The sequence below is a fragment of the Bufo bufo genome, chromosome 3 (genome assembly GCF_905171765.1).
Source record: "Bufo bufo chromosome 3, aBufBuf1.1, whole genome shotgun sequence".
In the NCBI taxonomy this organism is placed as follows: Eukaryota; Metazoa; Chordata; class Amphibia; order Anura; family Bufonidae; genus Bufo; species Bufo bufo.
The window spans coordinates 284098225-284122855 of record NC_053391.1 but is presented as its reverse complement, the minus strand read 5'-3'; the positions used below and the strand labels follow the sequence as shown (position 1 = coordinate 284122855).

Sequence of the window (24631 nt, the reverse complement as noted above, 5' to 3'; positions counted from 1 at the left end):
GGACCAGGCACACGTCTCTTATCCGCTACATGCTTATATCTCTCACTCATCCTCTTCAGATTACACTGAATCTTTTGCCAAATAAATGACAAAGATGAGGAAAATCTCTCCTCATCAGGTAAACCAGAAGACCCCTCTCCAGAGAATGTCCCAAACTGCGGATGAAACCTATATGCACCAAAAAATGGTCACTTATCAGAGGACTCCTGGCGACGGTTATTTAAAGCAAACTCAGCAAGGGACAAAAAGAATACGAATCCTCCTGATTCTCCGCCACAAAACAGCGCAGATATGTCTCCAGATTCTGATTGATGCGTTTGGTCTGACCATTCGACTGCAGATGAAAAGCAGAAGAGAACGACAATCGATCCCCCAAGTGAGAACAGAAGGCCTTCCAGAATCTGTAAACAAATTGCGTGCCCCTATCAGAAACGATGTCTGAAGGAATGCCATGCAATTTAACAATGTGATCAACAAACGCTTGCGCCGTCTTAGCATTGGGTAACCCAGGAAAGGGAATGAAATGCGCCATTTTGCTAAAACTACCACCAGAATCACAGTCTTCCCCGAGGAATGAGGCAGGTCCGTAATGAAGTCCATGGACAGATGCGTCCAAGGACGGGAAGGAATGGGTAACGGGAGGAGAGAACCCGATGGCCGTGAATGAGGGACCTTGGCACGAGTGCAGGTCTCGCAGAATGCCACAAAACCCTCAACCGTCTTACGAAGAGCTGGCCACCAGAATCTCCGAGCAATGAGATCCACTGTGGCTCTACTCCCCGGGTGCCCAGCAAGGACAGTATCGTGGTGCTCCTTAAAAACCTTCTGTCGTAAAGCGAGAGGCACAAACAACCTCCCAGGAGGACAAAGATCAGGACCCTCTGCCTGGGCTGCCTGAATCTCTGCCTCCAAATCAGGATAAAGAGCAGAGACGACCACCCCTTCAGCCAAAATGGGACCTGGGTCTTCAAAGTTCCCCCCACCCCGGAAAACAATGTGACAGGGCATCCGCCTTCACATTTTTAACCCCAGAGCGGAACGTGACAACAAAATTCAACCTAGAAAAGAACAAAGACCATCTGGCCTGTCTCGGGTTCAGACGATTGGCCGGATCCAAGTAGGCCAGATTCTTATGGTCGGTAAACACGGTAATAGGGTGTCTAGCTCCCTCTAATCAATGGCGCCATTCCTCAAAAGCTAATTTGATGGCCAACAACTCCCTATCTCCCACATCGTAATTTCTCTCTGCAGAGGAGAGTTTCCTTGAGAAAAAGGCGCACGGTCGCCATTTGGCAGGAGAGGGACCCTGAGATAAGACCGCACCCACACCCACCTCAGAAGCGTCCACCTTAACAATAAAAGGTAGAGAGACATGGGAGCGGAAGCAAAACTCTCTTTGATACTAGAAAAGGCTTTAAGCGCATCTACCGACCACGAGGAAAAATCTACCCCCTTTTTAGTCATATCAGTGAGTGGCTTAACAAAAGAGGAATAATTCAAAATTAACTTTCTGTAATAATTGGCAAAACCCAAAAACCGCATCAGCGCCTTCTGATTATCAGGAAGCTCCCAATCAAGCCAAGCCCGGACCTTCTCAGGGTCCATGCGAAAACCAGAAGCGGAGAGAAGAAAACAAAAAAATTGAATCTCCGGAACCGCAAACACACATTTTCCCAGTTTAGCGTACAATTTATTCTCCCGCAGAATCAGCAAGACCTGACGTAGGTGGTCCCGATGAGTCTTGAAATCAGGAGAAAAAATCAAAATGTCATCTAGATACACCAGAACAAATTTCCCCATTAAATGATAAAAAATGCTGTTCACAAAATGTTGGAAGACGGCCGGAGCATTCATCAAATCAAAGGGAATAACCAAATTCTTGAAATGGCCCTCAGGGGTATTGAAGGCCGTCTTCCATTCGTCCCCTTCCCTGACCCTGACTAGGTTGTATGCCCCTCTTAAATCCAACTTAGAAAAAAACTTTAGCAATTCTCTCTGCAAAACTCACTCCATTTATTTGCCTTGCTTGCAAATCAATGGTGGGGTTATGTTTAGTGAGCCAGGGTAGCCCCAACACTAGAGGAGTAGGTAATCCTCTTAGGACGAAACATTACATATCCTCAACATGAGCGTCACCCACAGTCAAACGGATATTGTGAACTATGCCCTTTAACGATCTTTGAGAAAGTGGAGCGGAATCGATAGCAAAAACAGGTATATTCTTTTCCAAAGTGCATACCTGGAAACCATGCGTTATTGCAAATTGATTATCAATGAGATTGACAGCTGCTCCACTATCTACCAAAATCTCACAAACAATGTTCTTGCTGTCTAGCGCCACCCTGGCATGTAGGAGAAAATGGGAACTACAAGCAAACGGCAAACTTTAAATTTCCGCATCAACCTTGCCAATAGTAGCAAATGAAAAGTTTTAGAGGGCCTCCAGCAGTGAACACTTCATCCAGGAAGTAGTATAAACCGCAAAGTGAGGCAGTATGGGAGGAAATATAAAGGGAGACGATTAGTCTAAATAGGTGACACCTGGGAGAAGGAAAGGAGATGACAAAGTGAAACCAAAACAAAGAACATCATGCAAGAGGTAGAGAAGGACGTCTGCCAGACCTTCTCACAGAACTGGCGGTGACACCGACCACCTGATCGCACTGGTCTGACTTCAAGAGTTTTGTCCTGCGACACGCTGCAAACTGGGACATAAAAGCTAGGTATCGTGGATGATTTTTTTTCTTGTGCTCTGGCAGCAGGCACAGTTTCAACGCGCCCAGGGCCAGGGCCTCTGCATGAACCATCAGCATCACGGCCACTTCCCCGTCCCTTACTGCTCGCCTTCTTCATATTAAATGTTATATGCATGCTTGACACACAAGTTGTGGCACGGATGTCACAGTTCACAGCAAGCACAGTATATGGAAAAAGTACATAACGGTATGGAAAAAGGAAAATAGATTTCCCTTATATTTTTCCTATATGTGGCCCTGACACACAGAAAGTATTGGACAGATGTTACAAGTCACTGCAGACACCCTCTATAGAAAAAGTATTGAAAATGAAGGGGGAAAAAATACTAGTTTTCACTTAGATCTTTCCTATCTCAGGCCCTGATACACAGAAGGTATTGGACAGATGTCAAAAGTCACTGCAGACACCCTCTAAAAAAAAAATCTTGAAAATGATAGGAAAAAAATACTAGTTTTCACTTAGATCTTTCCTATCAATAGCCCTGACACACAGAAGGTATTGGACAGATGCCACGAGTCACTGCAGACACCCCCACTTCCAAAATCTCTCATTGTTATGCCACTCTGTGGCCTCCTCAAGCTGCTGACACCTCCACACTACCTCCACACTTTGTCGTTGTGCCATTCTGTGGCCTCCTCATGCTGCTGACACCTCCACACTTTGTTGGATGAGGAGGCCACAGAGTGGCAGGACGACAAAGTGTGGAGGCGTCAGCAGCATGAGGAGGCCACAGAGTAGCACAACGACGAGAGATTGTAGAGGTGGCAGCAGCATGAAGAGGCCACAGAGTGGCATGAAGACATTCACCTCACCACTATGTCATAGGGCCACTCTGTGGACTTATCATGCTGTTCCCACCCTCCCCACTTCATGACTGGGCCACTATTTAGCCTTTTTGGCTTGGCTGACCCCTCTTCTGATCTGTCAGAAGGAAGGTAAAATGAGACACACAACGGATCCTCTCTGTAAGGCCTGTATGGTCCCATCAGATTTGGCTTACGATTTTGTAGCCAAAAGCAGTAGTGGGTACAAAATACAGAAGACTTGCAAATATTTCGTTCACGTGTCATCTCTGTTTTGGATCCACTCCTGTTTTTTTGGCATTAGCAATACTGAAGGATTACTAAGCAAATGCTGACCGAGTGAAGGAGGATGCTCAACAGACAGGATCCATTTTTTGGGGGTTGTTCTGACGGATCAGAGGAAGGGCAAAATTATCAGGGAGGTCAACACAAACTTACTGCTGACACCCTCGCCACTCTGTCGGGGGGCTCTACTTGTTTAAGATTTAAATAGAACAGGTTCCGTAGACATCTATATGGAATAAGCTGACGACGGTGTAAAAGGAGTGCGCTCTTTCATGCTACAGTAGGATCTTGGGTCTCTGCATGGTTCTTTATACCTGGCGCTAACATCGACCTGTAAGGCTGAGTTCATACTTGAGTTATTTGGTCAGTTTTTGCCCCGTGACTGCCCAAATAAGGGACGTGTGCAGTGATTCTAAGAGTGACACCTGTCATCTGCATGTCATACGGACTCACAGTATTTTTTAACTACCAAAGCAGACTCCCTATATGTGCTACTTCAAGGCACAGTGTTCTACACCACTATAAAGGCTCTCCCCAGCCAGGAAATAGCATTTTTTTAACGCGATTTGCCGCAAATTAATTCGGATCGAACCAAATTTTTCCCACAAGATTCGGCGAACCGGCGAATCGAGTTTTTGAAAAATTTACTCATCTCTAATTATAGCCCACGGCAATTGGTTTTCATATGACTACTATGTTGACTCCTCATGCAGTTGCCACCTCTCCTTACTCTGTGACTGACCACTATGTCGACTCCTCATGCGATTACCGTTCTCCACTCTTTGACTGGGCCACTGTGTTGACTTCTCATGCGATTCCACCCTTCCCATACTGTCACTTGGCCACTATCTTCACTCCTCATGCGGTTGCAACCCTCCCCACTCTGTGACTGTACCACTATGTTGACTCCTTATGTGGTTTCCACCTCACCACTCCGTGACTGACCTCTATATTGACTCCTCATGTGGTTGCCACCATCCCTACTCTGCAACTGACCATGATGTTGACTTCTCATGCGGCTGCCACCCTCCCCATACTGGGCCACTGTGTTGGCTCTTAATGTGGTTGCCACTCTTACCACTCTGTGACTGGGCCACTGTGTAGACTACTCTTGTGGCTTCTACCTCCCCATACTGTTACTGGGCCACTGAATTAACTCCTCATGCAGTTTCCACCTCTCCATAGTGTAACTGGGCCACTGTGACTCCTTATGCGGTTGCCACCTCACCACTGGGCCACTGTGTCACTGTTTGGCCTTGTTGACATCACCATTTATTTTACCCTACTTCTGATTTGTCAGAAGGACGGAAAAATTATAAATACAACGGATCCTTTTTTTTGAGCATTTGTAAGGCCTGTTTCACACGGTCGCTATTTTGCATCCGGATATGCTCATGATTTGGAAGCCAAAAGCAGGAGTGGGTACAAAACACAGAAGACATGCAAACATTCCAATCACGTTACATCTCTTTTGGATCCAATGCAATTTTTTATTTTTTTTTAGCAATGCTAATGGATTACTGACCAAAGGCTGACCATGTGAAGGCGGATGCTCAAAAGACAGATTCGTTTTTTGGGGGTTGTTCTTATGACGGGCAAAATAAACAGTAACGTCAACACAAACTTACTGCTGACACCCTCTCCACTCTGTTATGGGGTCACTACTTGTATCAGCATGTAACAGAACAGGTTCTGCAGAAATCTATGTGGAATAGCAGACGGTATAAAAAGTGCGTTATTTCACTCTATAGGACAATCTTGGCCACTGCATGGTTCTTTATATCCTAACATTTACTTGTAAGGATAAGTTCACACTTGAGTTATTTGGTCGGTTTTAGCCCTGTAACTGACTAAATAAGTGAAGTGATTCTAAGAGTGATGCCTGTCAACTGCCTGTCACACTGATTCACTACCATAGCGGACTACCTATGCATGTTTCTGCAATGCACAGTGTTGTACACCAATTTGCAGGCTCTCTGCAGCCGGAAAATAGCTATTTTTAACGCGATTCGTCATGAATAAATTTGGATCAAATAAAATTTTTGGGGAAATTTTATCGAAATTAAATTTTTTAATTTGATATTTCCTGTTCTCTAATTGTCAGCCAATCCTACGGTATGTAAATCACCAAATCAGATTTCAAATGCGGGTCCTGCTACGGTACTTCACTCCTTAACCTTGTATTTCCTGCCAACTGTTTAGGGTCTCTAAAGTGACAAAAAACTGCACAATAATTAGAGAGCCTACTCTTCATAGTGGTGCAAGATTGCAGCAACATATTGGACACTAAAATACCATCCAATGAACATTTTCTGTAGAACACAAGAGGTATCAAAACACTTACTACTCCACTAGATAAGTTCCTTGAGGGGTGTAGTTTCCAAAACGTGGTCACTTTTGGGTATCCCTACTTGTATGGATACTTTAGGTTCTATATAATATGGCATCCAAAAACTAAGAGCCAAATGGCACTTCTTCCCTTCTGAGCCATGCCATATACAGCAGTTTACAACCAAATATGAGTTGTTGCGATATTTAGGAGAAAATGCATAACACATTTTGGGTGCTTCTTCTCCTATTCCACTTTGTGAAAATGAAAGATTTGGAGCTAAACCAACATTTTATTGGGAAAAAATTGTAATTGTTTATTTTCATAAGAGTGGCAGAATGTAATAGCAGCTGGGACATGGCATACCCCCAGCTGCCATAGCCAACTACCCGCACCCCACAATTGCATTTATGGTGTGCCAATTAGCAGAAAGAGGGAGCTCCTTCCCTTTGTCTAAACATTTTGATCTTGGGGTCAATGTCAATTGGATTGAAAGCAGCATCTGAGGCATCAGACTTCCAGGATCAGAGTTAAATTCCATCCCAGCAGCAAGAGCTGCTTACCAATTGTATAATACAGCTGGCACACAAAAGCAATGTTGCAGGCCCAGGATCTGAGCCTGGATATTTGTCTTGAATTAATATTAAGGCACTGTGCAGGAAGTACTTTATTGTACTCACCATCCACTACATCTTTGAATGTGAGACTACCATCATTTTATAGCCTATCATCTTAGCTATCTCATACATAAATTGGACTTGCAACTATTTAGCATATGATTAGTCATGCAGATTCTTGTCATGTAACTGCATTGTCACTGTTTTGTTCCTGGTGGTAAAACAATCCTTTTCTTCTTGTATACTATCAATTACAACCTAGTCTCAAATTCCCTAATAGCTCAGTTTGTTACCCTGATTCCAAACCAGAGTACAAAGTGAATCCAGAGTTCAAACTATACCCAATAAGTATATCATTCAGACCACAGACCTCTAAATAAATCCAGGAGGATCCATATGGGTAGGTGAAGGAAGAAGGTGAGTTATCAAAAGTACTTTCACCATAGGATTGGGAAAAAGAAGGAACTCTTTCTAGAGCGTCATATCCTGTAATTTGTACAGTAGCTGATGTTCCATGTTCCATAAAATTCATGCTGTTCTTAATTGTAAAGTCATAAGGAATATGATGATGATATGTTAAAAAATATAAGTATTATTTTTAGAGGATTTGGCCCCCTTTTTTCATTTTTTTTCTCGTATGGGATTCCCTGCTGGTTTATACTAACACACCTCACCATTTGTATACAGGATGACTTGGTCCATTTTGCTCCTTCTTTATTCCATATGTCTTCCATTGTAGCAAACAGCTTCACCCATAAGTCATTTTCTCATCAAAATACTGTAATTGTGAAATGAGGCATCGACTGGTTCATAAAAACCATAAAGGCAAAGGACTACAGTAGCTTTAGTCCATTTAGCCCCTCTAAGAAAGGAGACACACCTGTCTCTATTATATACAGACCAATTTCTTTATCATTCATAGATGAGTAATTTGATCTACAATATCTAGAAAATCATTATGTAAAACAGGTGTCAATTTTACTTCTCAGTATCTATGCTGAATGTATACTTACGGCTCTGGCATGATGTTAATGAAACAGATCTCCTGTAAATAAATAAATAAATAAATACATGAGAAATTTGATAACAAGAAAATGCACCTTTCTGTCAAAATGGAATGTCAAACTGGAAATAAGTCCTTTACCGAAACAAAACCACGCTACTCCCTTACTAACTGGCATCGCTGATCACACCTGATCTCCAAGGATTACAGACGTGCAAAGATCAGGGCTTATGCAGATAACTGTTGTTTTTTGGATCTGCAAAACACAGATACTGGCTGTGTGTATTCCGCATTTTGTGGAACAGAACAGCTGGCCCATAATAGAACAGTCCTATCTTTCTCTGTAATGCGGACAATAATAGGACATGCTGACATAAGGACATGGAATGCACACCAACTCATTTCCATTTTCAGCTTTTTATATCTTGTCATTATCTTTTCTTTTTTTTCTCTTCCTCCTCCACCATTTTAAGATCTTGAACATAAATACAGCAATAGAAAATAATTTTAAAGTGACATATATAGCTATTGGCATACACTTTTGCATAAAAAAAAACTTCCAAAAAGTGTCCCTTATTGAGGACAGATGTTGAGGAACAAACCTTGAAAGTGGCTTATTGGCACCAAGTGTTCAAAAATTGTGCTTTAAAAAGGGCAAATTCTTGCCCCTATTTATACACACAGGATAGTGTCAGCCCAGGGGCGTAGCTATAGGGGGTGCAGAGGTAGCAGTCGCTACCGGGCCCAGGAGCCTGAGGGGGTCCAAAGACCCTTGTGGTGCATAAGAAGATACCGGTATTATAGAAAGTGCATGCTGGTCCAGTTACACCTCTGGCTGGAGGGAAGGGGTTAGGTCAAGAATTTGGCATGGGGGGAAGCGTTTCAATTTCTGCCTCAGGCAAGCACGAAGGCTATGTGCTTCCTGCCCCTGGCCACAAAGCCCTGAGGGACGGGGGGCCCCAAGCTGAACTCCTGCACCAGGGTCCATGAGACTTTAGCTACGGCCCTGTGTCAGCCTGTCTATTTGTGTCAGCCTGCCACAGCAAATTTCAAATTCCTTTATGGTAATGATATTGAACTGGCTGTTGAGGCTTCTGCTGCTTGCTTGCTAATAGTAGCAAAGACAGAAGGACGCGGCAGCTGTTGCAGATGCAACAGCTGCAGCAACTAGGGGACTTTCTCCCTGTGGATCCCCAACAGCTAATGGATGTCAAGATGTGCAAGTTGTTCTTTCCCACCTTCCCTTATTGCATCAGTGTGAGCATTTGCTCTAAGATAAGTATCAGGGTGATTACATTGTTCATGCCAAAGTTGTCCATACAGACAAATCTGGCCTTTTCGAAGGGCCTGAGTACATTACAGGCATCTCTGATGAGCTGCTATTGCCCTACTTGAAAACAACATAGGCTCCCTGGTCTGGTGCTTGATGAAATCATTTACTGCTTTACGCTGCTTGTACAGGCAATGTAGCATAAAGTAACATAAGGGGTCATTTATCAAACTGGTGGAAAGTAGAACTGGCTTAGTTGCCCATAGCAACCAATCAGATTTCACCTTTCATTTTCCAAAGGAGCAGTAAAAAATTTAAAGGTGGAATCTGACCCCAATTAGAGATGAGCGAATCGACTTCGGATGAAACACCCGAAGTCGATTCACATAAAACTTAATTCTAATACTGTACGGAGCAGGAGCTACGTACAGTAATAGAATGTATTGGCTCCGATGAGCCGAAGTTATTGCTTTGCGAAGTCTCGCGAGACTTCATGCAATAAATTCATAAATTAATTTGTACTGTAAAAAAACATTTCCTGAACTCGCGTTTGGTTCCAAGGTACCGAAGTCGATTCGCCCAACCCTAACCCCAATAGTTCGGAAGGCTGAAAGGAGACATACGTCCATCCAGTTCAACTTGTTGATCCAGAGGATGGCTAAATACCCCATGAGGAGGAAGCCAATTTTCCTCATATTAGGGGAAAAAATTAATTCCTGACTCCCAACAGGCAATCAGACTAACTCCCTGGATCAAGGACCCTTCTAGAGAATTCTAATAACTATAACCTTTAATATTTTTACACTCCAGAAATACAAACAGGCCTCTCTTTTAGTGTGTTCACCATTACTACACCACCGTCACAGAGTTCCATAGTCTCACTTCTCTTACAGTAAAGAATCCTGTTCTATATTTGTGTAGAAATCTTCTTTATTTAGAAATAGAGAATGTCCCCTTGTCACAGTCCTGGGTATAAATAGATGATGGGAGAGATCTCTGTACTGACCTCTGCTATATTTATACATAGTTATTAGAACTCCCCTCAGACGCCTTTTTTCTAAATTGAATAACCCTTATAGTTTTTCAGTGCTTCCTCACTATCTTCCTTAATTTAAATTTTGATTTAGATTTCTTTTTGTCATCCATACATTTCTATTTACTGACATAGATTTTTTTCTTGTTCCACTTTTCTTTGTCTTTAAAAATAATTCTTATTCCCGTGGAGGTGGTCCCGGTTTGTGAGGCTAATGGCCTCTCTTAGCCGGTCCAATTGTGCTTTTTGGAAGTTTGGTATTTTTGGGGCTCCCTGAAGAAACACTCTTTTGAATGAGCTATTTCCCAGGTGTCCCCCAACCTTCATATCTGTTGTTCTATCAGGTATATTGGTTAGTACTAAGTCCATGTGAAAGAAATTAAGTGGTTAATGAACATGAATGGTGCTAATTGTACTAATTGTATTTACTTGTCTAATAATCTCCATTTTTGGGTTTTATGCCTAAATGTCTGGCTGATATAACATCTATGATTGAGAAATATAATTTCTCTAACATCCTAAAACAGGCATCCTCAAACTGAGGCCCTCCAGCTGTTGTAAAACTACAACTCCCACAATGCCCTGCTGTAGGCTGATACCTGTAGGCTGTTCGGGCATGCAGGGAGTTGTAGTTTTGCAACAGCTGGAGGGCTGCAGTTTGAGGATGCCTGTCCTAAGAGAATCAAGAGAACAAAACAAACACCTTCTTGCATCTGACATTATGAAATATATACGGGGACTTTTGCAGATATGAGTCATGTCTGTGTGTGTCTACATGTATTTTTCCATACCATTATGCTTCTGATTGGTTGCTTTAATAAATACGTGTGATTGGACATATTAAAATTGATGGCTAAAGGGGGGTAGGTAGATCTACAATGTACAATTAATAAAATTGACTTTACATGTGTTGGCTGGCAGAGAATCCTTTAAACAGCAAAGTGTCTGGGTCTTTGATTCTTAGGTTGACCGCATCCCCTGACACATGGGGAAACCTTAATAACCAATTTGAATCCCACAGACAAGCAAGGTTAAGTCCCCTAGTTTGGGACTAGTCCCCTAGTTTGGGGCTCCAAACAGAGCTCCGGGCGCCTGTTAATATAAATCGTTCCCTCCTGGAAATGTGGTCAACTCCCAGGTTGAACAACCTACCTCTTAGACTCATTTACGTCATGTTGGGTGACAAAGGGACTTTTGCCAAATCTTCACCTTTCCTCTCATGGGAGTCAGAATTGAACAAATCTTTCTCTAATGTCCAATGGGCGACAGCCCTATGTATATCTGCCAAACTTCTCAAATGCACTACACATTATGAATCCATCATGAAAACCACGCTATGTTGGTACTATACCCCAGACAGATTATGTCACATGTTTCCTAACTCATCATACATATGTTGGAGGGGTTGTGGAAACAGGGGTACACTAATGCATATTTTATGGTCTTGCACTAAACATGACACACTCTGGAGAGAGGTTTTCTGGATTGCAACTGATTTGACTGGGCATTCCATATCCCAGTTTCAATGCAGTACATTTAATGCTGTATTATGCTGCATTGAATTGTCAGTGTTCTACAATGTAAGATTCTGACAGTTGCCTAGCAGACCTAGGCTGGATCTCCTGGGCTTCCACAGCTGGCAGGCAGGTGCTTGACCGCGGCATGTGAAGGGGCGGATACAGTGATTCCGGCGGATACTGCAGGGGCTTCGCTGTCAGTAATCGATCAGAACACATACATGTACATGAGGATGCAGCAAAAGACCACATTCTCTCACATACATGTACGTGCCAATGAGGGAAAGGGGTTAAAGTAGTGAACCATAAAAGTTTCCTGTTTGATCCAGGAAGAAGTGCAGCAGCATCTTAAAAATATTAAAATATACAAATCACCAGGGCCAGATGGCATACACCCCTGTATCCTAAAAGAATTAAGTAATGTTATAGACAGACCTTCATTTCTGATGTTTAAGTATTCTATATTGACAGTAGGTGTTCCACAGGATTCGCGCTTCGCAAATGTGGTGCCAATATTCAAAAAGAGGTCAAAAACAGAGCCTGGAAACTACAGGCCTGTAAGTTTAACATTTGTTGTGGGTAAACTGTTTGAAGGTTTTCTAAGAGGCGCTATTCTGAAATATCTCAATAAGAGAATAATGTTGTATCAGCATGACTTCATGAGGGATTGGTCATGTCAAACTAATTTAATCAGTTTCTATGAGGAAGTTCTAGATGTGACTGCGGTAAATCAATGGATGTGATAATGTATAACTTTCACTTCTCCAAAGCATTTGATACTGTCCCACATAAAAGATTAGTATATAAAATTAGAATGCTTGGACTCGGAGAAAATGTCTGTATGTGGGTAAGTAACTGGCTCAGTGATAGAAAAGGTACCACAGGAGTCAGTATTGGGCCCTATTCTCCAATATATTTATTATCTTGGAGAAGGCTTGCACAGTAAAATATCAATTTTTGCAGATGACACTAAACTGTGTAAAGTAATTAACACAGAAGAAGATAGTATACTGCTACAAATGGATCTGGCTATGTTAGAGGCTTGGGAAGAGAATTGGCAGATGAGGTTTAATACTGTCAAATGTAAAGTTATGCTCATGGAAAGGAAAAATAAATGTCACCTGTACAAATTAAATGGTAAAACACTGGGTAAGGGCTCATGCACAATTGTCCTATACACGTGCTGCGGACCATAAATAGCGTTCTGCAATGCACAGGTACCGGCGGATGCAGACTAATTCAGTGGGTCCACAATCTATAAAAATGTCCCACACTGAAAAAAAAAATAGAACATGAAGACACGGACCAAAATCCCACTGAAGCGCTTCGTAGTGCTTCCAATCAGCACTGCTCCGTATATTACATAATTGTTAAAGTTGGAAAAAGACAAAAGTCCATCAAGTCCAACCTGTAATCCTGCTATATTGATCCACGGAACAAATCCCTGGATCAATGTCCATCTTCCTTGTAAAAAAGGGGTTGGGCCAAAGGGAAAGGGTGTGTAGAACACTATTTCTATACATTGTCATAAGCCTCAATGTTATTTTGAAATAAAAAGTAATCTAAACCTTTTTTGAAGCCATCTACTGTATTTGCTGTGACCAGCTCCTGTGGCACGCTAGAGATTCCAGATATTCACAGACGTTACTTTAAAGAATGCTTGTCGTCTCTTATGACTGAATCTTTTTTTCTCCAGGCGTAGGAAGTGGCCCTGTTTTTTTGAGGAGATTTAACACAGAATAGCTTCCCTTGATATTTTTTGTATGGTCCGTTTATATATTTTTACAGGTTAATCATGTACCCCCTTAGACATCTTTTTTCAAGGCTAAACAATTTCAGTTAATTTAATCTTTGCTCATAACTAAGATCTTTCAAGCCCTTTATAAGTTTTGTTGCTCTCCTCTGTACTTTTTCTAACTTCAGGGAATCCTTTTTATGGACGGGTGCAGAGAACTGAACTATGTATTCCAGTTGAGGCCGCACCAATGCTTTTTATAGTGACAATATTACATCCCTACTCCCCCCCCCCCCCCCCCGAGTCCATACCTCTTTTAATTCAAAACAAAGTTCTGTTGGCCTTAGATACAGCTGACTGGCATTGCATGCTGTTATTTAGTCTGTGATCTAGTGCATAACTTTACATTTATCTATATTGAACATCATTTGCCAAGTGGAGGCCCAAACAGTAAGTTTGCATCTGCAAAAATATAAACAGCACTATTAATTCCATCCTCTATGTAATTTATGAATAAGATAAATAATAGCGGAGCAAGCACAGAACCTTGGGGCACAGCACTTAAAACCAGGGGCCATTCAGAGTAGGAATCATTGACCACAACTCTTTGGATATGATCATGAAGCCAATTTTCAATCCAAATACAAATTATATTTTCTAGATCAATATACCTCAATTTAACCATTAGTCGTCCATGTGGGACAGTATGAAATGCATTTGCAAAGTCCAAAAACACAATATCGACAGTCTTCCCTCTGTCCAGGCTTCTTACGAATCAGGTTAGTTTGACAGCTTTTGGCTATCACTTATTATATTAATATTGACAGTTACATAATCCTGTATGTAGTCCTGTAGAAGGCCCTCAAACATTTTTTCCACTATGGATGTTAAGCTTTCTGGTCTATAATTTCCTGGGGAAGACCTAGAACCCTTTTATAAAATGGGCACCACATTCGCCTTGCGCCAGTCTCTTGGTACAATACTTGTCGTTAAAGAATCTGCAAATATTATAAACAGAGGCAAAGCAATAACTGAACTGAGCTCCTTTAGAACTCTAGAGTCTAATCCATCTGGACCTGGAGCCTTGTTCACTTTTATTTTTTTTTGCATATTAAGGACTGTATCTACAGTCAACCAGTTAAGCATGTTATTTGAGGTATTTATACCAGTGGCACCACCCTCATGAGATGCCGTCTCTTCTTTTGTATATACAGAGCTAAAAAAAAACATTTAGGAGCTTTGCCTTCTCTTGATTCCCGGTAAACAACACCCCGTTACTATCATTTAGGGGCCATACACGTTCTGACCTTACATTTATGTATTTGAAGAATTTTTTGGGGTTGTTCTTACTTTCTTTGGCCACCTGTATTTCATTGTGTATTTTTGTTGATTTTATTACCCCCTTACATAATTTTTTTGTTCTTTATACTTTATACTTTTTAAAGGCTCCAGCTGACCCTCTGATTTGTACACTGCTCAAAAAAATAAAGGGAACACAAAAATAACACATCCTAGATCTGAATTAATTAAATATTCTTCTGAAATACTTTGTTCTTTACATAGTTGAATGTGCTGACAACAAAATCACACAAAAAAAAAAAATGGAAATCTAATTTTTCAACCCATGGAGGTCTGTATTTGGAGTCACACTCAAAAAACGAAAACAAACGTCTGACCTACGGCGGAACTTAGGAGGATTCACCCGTCTAGTGGCGCCCCCTATTTGCATTGGTTCGACTGGACCATAACAGACCGATCCCTGCCCTATAGAGGCCTCCGTAAAATTTAATAGTCTCTCCCTGAGTCGTCTGTTGATTCTTATGGACAGACACATAGCAGCCTCAAGAGACCCAGGGACCTCGTATACCGCCAGCGCGTCTTTTAATTTTTCAGACAACCCCTGGCAGAACTGACTCCTAAGGGCCGAGTCATTCCATAATGTATCAGTAGCCCACCTACGGAATTCGGAACAATATAGTTCAGCAGACCGGTTCTCTTGCTGAAGTCTACGTAGCTTAGACTCAGCCAGTGAGACCCTGTCCGGGTCATCATATACGAGACCCAGGGCTTCAAAAAACTCCTCCACTGATCGTAAGGCCGGAGAGTCTGATGGTAGGGAGAAAGCCCAAGCCTGCGGATCTCCTTGCAGGAGAGAAAATACAATGCCCACCCGTTGTTCCTCACCGCCGGAGGATCTAGGGCGTAACCTGAAGAACAATTTGCAAGCTTCTCTGAAGGTTACAAATTGGTCTCTCCCTCCTGAGAACCTATCAGGTAAAGCCACTTTTGGCTCAGGAGTACCTTGGTTTCCCGTAGCAACGGTGGAACCCAAGGATTGCTGCTGCAGCACTGTTGCTTTTAATTCTGCCACTTCAAGGGATAACCCCTGTAATTGTTTCGCCAAAACCGAAACCGGATCCATAGTGGAACAGACAAAATACAAAGCAAAACAGCAAGCAGAAAAAAAAAAAAGAAGAAATGTCATTTTTTTTTTTTTTAAAAAAGGCCAGATATACTGTCACGACCGCTATCCCAGCAGCAGTCGTGTCGCACCAGACGGAGGGGAAGGGGGACCCTTATCTACGGATGGAAATAGAATGGCCACCCCTGACTAACCCTAAGCTGGCACCTGTCTGCCCTGATACCCTAGACGGGCTGTGAACCTGTGCGGTGAGCAGGATGCCTAAACCCTCGGTCGCCCTAACAAGACTGGACTGGGGAAAGGCCGATGGGAGCGCTAGTCACCATCACTCACGTCTAGGAAAACAACAGGGGAAGACAGCAACAAACAAACAACAGCAGAGATAGACTTATCCAGTCACGAGCAGAGAAGGCGATCCCAAACACGACAGTCCACGCCGGACAAGAGCTCCACAGCAACACCATCAAACGATCTCCTTCCAAGGTCAGAGTAGCACTGGAAGTAAGGACTATATCTGGCAATGACTGCAAGTGAAACTGAAACTAATATAGTAGCTGGAGTGGCAGACAGGACTCACCTGAGAAGGATGCCTACAAACTCCCAGTCAGGACAAAAAGGTTCACAAGGCAAAACCCAGATGACATACCCTGAACCACGGAGCAAACTCACAAGCTATCGCGAGTAGCAAGTCACTGCGACCTTCTCCTCCCAGACCTGTCTGGATCAGTCACAGTGACCCAGTGAAAGAGTGGGGAGGTGGGTGGCAACAACAGTACTCGCTGATGATGGTGAATGTAAGAAGGAACACTTGGCATCAAATGTGCGACATCAGGCAGGTGGCAGCATTAGAATAGTAGCTGAGACAGGTAGCCAGAAGAAACTGGTCTCTTTTGTCAAAGTGTTGGTGTGGCACCATGGATGATCTAGTCTGATGCATCAGGCATTGGTGTTTGAAAATCCTGGCTGACCCATGCCTGGTTTATCTTGACAAAGGTCAGTCTCTCCACATTTTGGGTGGACAGGCGAGTTCTCCTTGGGGTAACTATGGCCCCCGCCGCTCTAAACACTCACTCTGATGCCACATTACTGGCCGGGCAGGACAGCTTTTCCAGGGCAAACTCGTCCAGTTGCAGCCACAAATCCAGTTTGGCTGCCCAGTAGTCCAGCAGATCTTCAATGTGGGGTGGCAGGGTGCTGTCCAAGTATGCCAACACCTGCTGGTTCAGGTTCTGCTCCAGGTCTAGCTGCTGGTGAGTAGTTTCTTCACTAGGCGGGTGAAGAAAGCTGCTCATCAGCGACTCTAGACTCAAGTTGCTGCTGATGGAGCTAGTACTGCTCCTACCCCCCCACCCTGCCACAACAGCCATGGTAGTGGAACGTGAGAGCAGAGGGCCCCCCGGTCAGACCTGCGAGAGGTTGGGCAAAGGCGTACATAGGCAGCGGCCAACTGACTACATAGAATGTCTTTATAGTGGTTCAGTTTGTCCTCCCTCTCAGCTGGTGTAAAAAAGGCCCGCATTTTGGACTGGTAGCGAGGGTCCAATAAGGTGGAGAGCCAGAAGTCCTCCCTCTGCCGAATGGTGACAATTCAGCTGTCACTACCCAAGCAGCATGCAAGTGAGCATGCAGTGGGCCATTTGCGCAAGTGACTTGGAGGGACTCCCTGCCTCAATCTCTGCTGCATACTGCCACGTTGTGCCTGAGTCATCTGTCTTGTCTTTGTCATCTCCCTCTTGCCCCTCCAGCTGCACCTGCTCCTCCTCTCCTGTCACCTGTGTAACAAAACCACCCAATTCGCTAAACATTGCTTGTGCTCCAATGTACTCCTCCTCCTCCAGTTCAGCCCCCACAGGGCTCACGTGGCCGTGAGATGTAGGCGCCTTGTCTCCAGTCCCCTGACCAGCCAGATTTACCAGCATCTGTTCCAGGATATAAAGCAGTGGAATGACGTTGTTCATCCCGTAGTCCTGGCGAGTGACAAATAACGTGGCATCCTCAAAGGGCCTGAGCAAACTGCAGGTGTCACGCATGAGCTGCCACTGGCTAGCATCGAAGTTACACAGGGGAGTACCTCTGTCCGTCTATATTATCAAGAAATCATTTATGGCCTTTCTCTGTTCGTATAGTAGGTCCAAAGGGTGGAAACATGGCATATCAGACATTGTTGGGGGATGCCGTTTTGCCGCTGCAGCTCAAGCAGGGTGTGCTTGGCAGTGTACAAGTGGCTAAAGTGCATGCAAAGTTTCCTGGCCATTTTTAGGATGTCTTGTAGATGGGTGGAAGACTTCAGGAACCGCTTGACAACCAGATTAAACACGTGCACCATGCAGGGCGCATGGCTCAGCCCTCCTTGATGCAGCGCCGACACCATGTTCTTCAAGTTGTCAGTCACCATGAAGAAAGTGAGAATTAGATTTCCTAATTAAGGACGCAGAGAAGTTCCTCCCATGTGTGACTCCGTTCACTCAGGCAAACGAGGTGTAGAACAGCCTGACACCGCCATGCCCTGCACATGTGGTATGCTGGTGGGGCACTGTGAATTGTCCATGCAGTGGAGGTTGAGGATATGATGGAGGATGAGGAGGCAGACATTGTCGCAGGACCAACGGCATGATAACGTGGAGGCAGAAGCGGCGTCACCTGGCCAAGTTGCTGGTGTGGCTGGGCAGGAACCACATTTACCCAGTAAGCCGTAAAGGACATATATTGTCCTTGCCCGTAGTTACAGCGCCACACGTCAACGCGGCTGTGCACTTTGGCAGACACCGACAGGCTCAAGGACTGGCCCACCTTCTGTTCTACATACTGTATGTGTGCAGGGCTGGTACAGCCTTTTTGGCAAAGAAATGATGGCTTGGGACTTGCCACCTCGGCACAAGCCATTAGTTCTCTGAAAGGTGCACCACTTGGAAAGGAAGGGACTGTAGCACCAGCAACCTGGCCAGGAGCACATTCAGCTTCTGCGCCGTTGGATGACCACACACGTATTGCTGTCTCTTGCCAATCGCTTCGTTGATCAACTGCTGACGAAGGACTGACGAGGAGCATTAGCATCAGGACCGGTAGATGATGGGAAGGAGAGACAGCTCCCTTCGGCTGAGGTAGTGGAGCTTTGACTGCCACTAGGTTATGCAATGGTTGCTGTTGCAGGCTGGACCACCACATCAGAGCCACGGTTCTCCCAGGCCACTTTATGGTGATGCTGCATATGTTGATGCAGGGCCGTGGTGCCAATGTTGGCACCCTGGCCACGCTTCATCTTCTGCCCACAGATTCTACAAATGGCCATGTTCACCTCCTCCGGCGGCTTAACAAAAAATGCCACACAGCCGAGTGGGTGATTTTACCCCAACACTCCACACTGACTGACTGCTATTGCCGCTGCCTTCGTTAACCCCTGCACCACTACTTTCTGGCCTCCCACTGCTGCCACTCTGCTAGCTCCCGGCTACACTAGCAACTTGCCACCCTCTTCTCCGGATGATCGGCTACTTCATCATTGAGTACCGTCTGCATGTCACTGATGTCCTCCTCAACAGTCTCTGAGGCAGGAGCCTGACCACTCGCAACACCATCTCCCACACCACACTCCTCATCCCTACTTGCCCGCCTACCGGAGGAAGCAGCGGATGTCTCCTTCACATCTTGGTTGGCCAGTAGCTGCTGACTGTCTTCTAGTAGCTTGTCCTCGCTGTATAGTGGAGCTGAGCCCACAGCATATAATACTTGTCTGGCTGAGGGAACAGAAGAGGACAGAGGCAGGTTGAGGACAGGTGAGTAGTGTTGATCGAGCACCAAACTGCTTGGGTGCTCGATTAGAACACCTCGGGATGCTCAGGTGCCCTACTGAGCACCCGAGCACAATGGAAGTCAATGTGAGAACCCAAGCATTAAACCAGGCACCCCCTGCTCTGAAGAGGGAAGGGTGTCTGGTTCACATAAAAAGGTCAGAAATTGATGGAAACAGCACTGAAATGGTTTGGGAGCAGCATGGGGAGGATGTCTGGATGCATCTTGGACTCCCAGGTCGCTGCTGGGAACGATGTTGTCTGAGTAGTACGCCAATTTTACAGACTGACAATAATATGCACCAAACCAAAGATAAAATCGATTTTAGAGGAAAAATTGTTAGGAAACATTCTTTCCTGTATATTTACTTGTATATAAAGTGCAAGTGCTGCCAAAAATTACAAGGAAGAGGCACTCCGATACAACCTGTATATCACATAAAGGAGGGCCTCATTCACATTGTGGTGCAATTGTTCATGTAGTGAGACTCCTACACTCATAAAGCCTATGCACTAAGTGAAAAATTATAAGGAACCAGCACTCTAATACACCCTTTATTACAGATAAAGGAGTGATTCATACACACTTTTGAAAAATTATTATTGATGGCCTGCTGGTGACCCTCAAAAACATTTGGAGCAAGGGCCTCCTGGTTACCCTCAAAAAAATTAGGGGTGAGGGCCTGCTGCTGATCTGACCATGAAAAAAATTACGGGCGAGGGCCTGCTGATGAGCTGACCATCTAAAAATTATGGTTGAGGGTCTGCTGCTGAGCTGACTCTCTAAAACATTAGGGGCGAGTGCCTGCTGCTGTTCTGACCATGGAAAAAATGATGGGAGAGGGCCTGCTGCTGAGCTGACCATCTAAAACATTATGAGCGAGAGCCTGCTGCTGAGCTGACCATCTAAAACATTAGGGGTGAGAGTCTGCTGCTATGCTGTCCATCTAAAACATTTAGGGGCGACGGCCTGCTGCTGAGCTGACCATCTAAAACATTATGGGCGAGGGCCTGCTGCTGAGCTGACCATCTAAAACATTATGATCCAGGGCTTGCTGCTGATCTGACCATCTAAAACATTATGGGCGAGGGCCTGCTGCTGAGCTGACTCTAAAAAATTAGGCGCGAGTGCCTGCTGCTGAGCTGACCATCTAAACAATTATGGTTGAGGGCCTGCTGCTGAGCTGACCATCGAAAAAATTATGGTTGAGGGCCTGCTGCTGAGCTGACCCTCTAAAAAATTAGGAGCGAGGGCAGCCTAATAAGCATGTTGATATGATGGAGGAGGAGGACGAGGACGAGAAAAAGAAGATTGAACCATAAATCCTTTTTTTGTGGTGGAAGGGGTGCATTGAAATACAGTGTATTCAATACACCATAAAAGCCACATTTAAAGTGCCTTTATGTTCAGCCGCTTTCCTCTGGTGGAGTAGAGAAGTCAGGGGCAATGCAGGACTTGTTCATTTTCAGTTGACAATCGGATGCGCTTATCAGTTATAATGCCCCCAGCAGCACTAAATACCCGCTCTGACAAAACGCTGGCGGCAGGCCAGCACCTCCAAGGCGCAGAGCGCCAGTTCTTTCCCCGTTTCCAGCTTGGACACCCAATAGTTGTAAGGCACAGAGGGATCATTGAGGATGCTGACACAGTCTGCTACGTACTCCTTCACCATCTTCCAAAACTTTTCTCTCCTTGTGACACTAGGCCACACACAGGGTGAGGTTGCTGTCAGGGCGTCATGAAACTGCCCCAGGCCTTAGAGAGTGTTGCCTTGCCTCTGTTGGAAGTGCTGTGTGTTCCCCTCGTCTCCCCTCCTCGGTTGCCCAAGGAACTACGTACTCTGCTGCCAGCATTGTCAGCTGGAAATTTTTGGAGCAATTTTTCCACAATGACCTTCTGGTATTGCACCATTTTGCTAGTCCTCTCCACCACAGGAATTAGAGATGAGAAGTTCTCTTTGTAGCGGGGGTCGAAAATTGGTGAACAACCAGTAATCGGTGTTGGACAAAATGCGCATAACACGAGGGTCACGGGAAAGGCAGCATAACATAAAGTCAGCCATGTGTGCCAGAGTCCCAACAGACAAGACTTCGCTGTCCTCATCAGGAGGATGACTATCAATCTCCTCATCCTCTTCCTCCTCTTCGGCCCTTCCACGCTGAACAGTTAGAATAAACCTGTTGTGGGTACTACCCTCTGTAGCGGAGGCAACTGTCTCCTGCTCCTCCTCATCATCATCCAATTCACACTGAGAAGACGAACGGAGGGTGGTCTGGCAATCCCCCTGTGTACTGTCTTCCCCCATTTCCACTTCTTCCACATGCAAAGCGTCCTCCTTCATTGTGAGCAGCCAGTGTTTCAGTAGACACAGAAGTGGGATGGTTACGCTGATAATAGTGGACACCGTCTACGTAAAAAGTACACTAGATGTCACAGATATTTTTAGTATGCGCACAGAGGTCAGACATCCATGCCCACTTGTTGCTTGTGAAGAGCGGAAGCTGACTGGAAAGGCGATGACCATGTTGCAGCTGGTATTCCACTACTGCCCTCTGCTGCTCACATAGCCTGGCCAGCATGTGTAACGTGGAGTTCCAGCGCGTGCTCAAGTCGTACAACAGTCGGTAAGCTGGCGATTGCAAGTGCTGCTGCAGCGTTGTCAGACCAGCGGCAGATGTAGATGACTTTTAGAAATGGCCACACACACAGCTTACCTTCACCAGTAGCTCAGGCAAATTGGGGTAGGTTTTGAGAAACCGCGGAACCGCTGAGATTGAGCACGTGGGCTAGGCATGGTATGTGTGTGAGCTTGCCGAGCTCCAAAGCCGCCACCAAGTTACGGCCATTATCAGACACAAACATGCCTGGTTCTAGGTTGAGTGGCGAGAGTCACAGCTCAGCCTGGTCCCTTATACCCTGCCATAGCTCTGAGGCGGTGTGATGTTTGTCACCTAAAAATATTAATTTAAGTATGGCCCGTTGCCGCTTCCCCACTGCAGTGCTACACTGCTTCCAGCTACTGACTGATGGCTGACTAATGCTGCAAGATGACAATTCAGAGGTGGAAGTGGAGGAGGAGGTAGAGAAGGAGAAGGGAGGGTTGAAGCCACTAATGTAGGTGGTGGCGGAAATCCTGATGGAAGTAGGGCCCGCAATCTTTGGTGTTGGTAGTACCTGTGCCATTCCAGTGTGCCATCAGGGAAAAGTAGCCTCCCTGGCAACAAGCACTTGTCCATGTGTCAGTCGTTAAGTGGACCTTCCCAATAACTGGGGGCGCGGGTGATGTTACGGGACACATGCTGGTGTAAGGCGGGGACGGCACACGGGGAAAAATAGTGGCGGCTGCGGACTGAGTAAAGAGGGACCGCCGCCGGCATCAGGCCGCTGAAAGCCTCAGTGTCCACAAGCCTAAATCCAACATTTCCAGGGCCAGCAATTTGGAAAGGTGCACATTTAGTGCTATGTTCTGTGGGTGGGTGGCTGGCTATTTACGTTTTCGTTCAAAGGCCTGGGGTATAGACATCTGTACGCTGCGCTGGGACATAGGAGTGGATGTGCTAGCTGATGGTGCTTGTGAAAGTCCAACGCAGGGCGGGAGATCGTGCGTCTTGGACAGGGGATTGGCAAGCACGTAACACAGGGGAAGAGGAGGCAGTGGTGTGACCCGCAGACACTGATTGTGAACCCAGGCGTTCGGCCCACCTATTAGGGAGCTTTGATGCTATGTGGCAGATCATGCTGGTGGTGGTGAGGTTGCTAGTGTTCACGCCCCTGCTCATTTTGGTAAGGCACAGGTTGCAAATGACAATTCTTTTATCGTCCCCGCTTTCCTCAAAAAAAACGCCAGACTGCGGAACACCTAGCCCATGGCAAGGGAGATTGACGCAAGGAGGTGCTCCAGGGAACAGTTGCGGGCCTGTTTTGTGTGGCCCGCAACTCCCTTTTGCCACTCCACTGCCTCTTCCAGCCTGTTGCGGTGCTGCGGATCCCTCCCCCTCTGTACTGCTCTCCTTGCTCGGCTTGCCACCATTCCCAGGTTGGGTCAGTGATTTCATTGTCCACCACCTTCTCTTCCAAAAAAATTAGACTGAATATCAGGAGATGTAGTGCAGGTAATGTAGCGCAGGTAATGTCGCTGTCACCAGTGGCTAATAAAAAATTACAGGGAATATCACTGATATTTATGATGCACAAACGTTATACAGGAGATTTAGCGCAGGTAATGTCGCTATCACCAGCGCCTAATAAAATATTAGATTAAATATCACTGATATTTATGATGCGCAAAAGTTATACAGGAGATGTAGCGCAGGTAATGTAACTGTCCGCAGCAGACACTGTCTGCATAAAAAGTACACTGGATGTCACAGATATTTTTAGTAGGCGCACATGTTATACAGGATATGTAGCGCAGGTAATCTCACTGCCACCAGCAGCGAAAAAATTAGACTGAATGTCACTGATATTCAGGATGCGCAAACGTTATACAGGAGATTTAGCACAGGTAATGTAACTGTCCGCAGCGGACACCGTCTACGTAAAAAGTACACTAGATGTCACAGATATTTTTAGTATGCGCACACGTAAAACAGGAGATGTAGCGCAGATAATGTCGCTGTCTGCAGCGGCCAAACAATTGCAAGCTATTTAGCGTAGATTGCGCTAAAAATATATATTGCTGCCAGATACAACAATAGTCCTTAAAAGGACTTTTGGGTCTCTAACACCAACCCTGCCTAACCAAAAAATAAAATGTTATTCCCTACACTATCTGTCCCTTCTACAGCACAGCTCTCCCTGACTAAGAAAGGACTTTTGGGTCTCTAACAATTGCACGCAATTTAGCGCAGGTTGCGCTAATAATATATATTGCTGCCAGATACAATAGTCCTTAAAAGGACTTTTGGGTCTCTAATCGCACGCAATTTAGCGCCGGTTGCGCTAAAAGTATATATTGCTGCCAGACACAACAATAGTCCTTAAAAGGACTTTTGGGTCTCTAACACCAACTCTGCCTAACCAAAAAATAAAATTCAATTCCCTACACTATCTGTCCCTTCTACAGCACAGC

At 45.0% G+C, this 24631-nt stretch overlaps 1 protein-coding gene across 1 annotated transcript in view; it reads right to left on the bottom strand.

Moving 5' to 3' along the window:
- TNNI1 (troponin I1, slow skeletal type) overlaps nt 1-8076 on the bottom strand; it is a 320788-nt gene extending 312712 nt beyond the window's left edge. Inside the window, exons 1-2 of the mRNA XM_040424164.1 lie at nt 7985-8076; nt 7805-7836 (exon numbers count right to left, since the gene is read on the bottom strand). Coding sequence (XP_040280098.1) covers nt 7805-7815 — 11 coding nt within the window. The 5' untranslated portion in view covers nt 7816-7836; nt 7985-8076. The remainder of the gene's footprint in view (nt 1-7804; nt 7837-7984) is intronic.
- Between the last annotated feature and the right edge of the window lie 16555 nt (nt 8077-24631).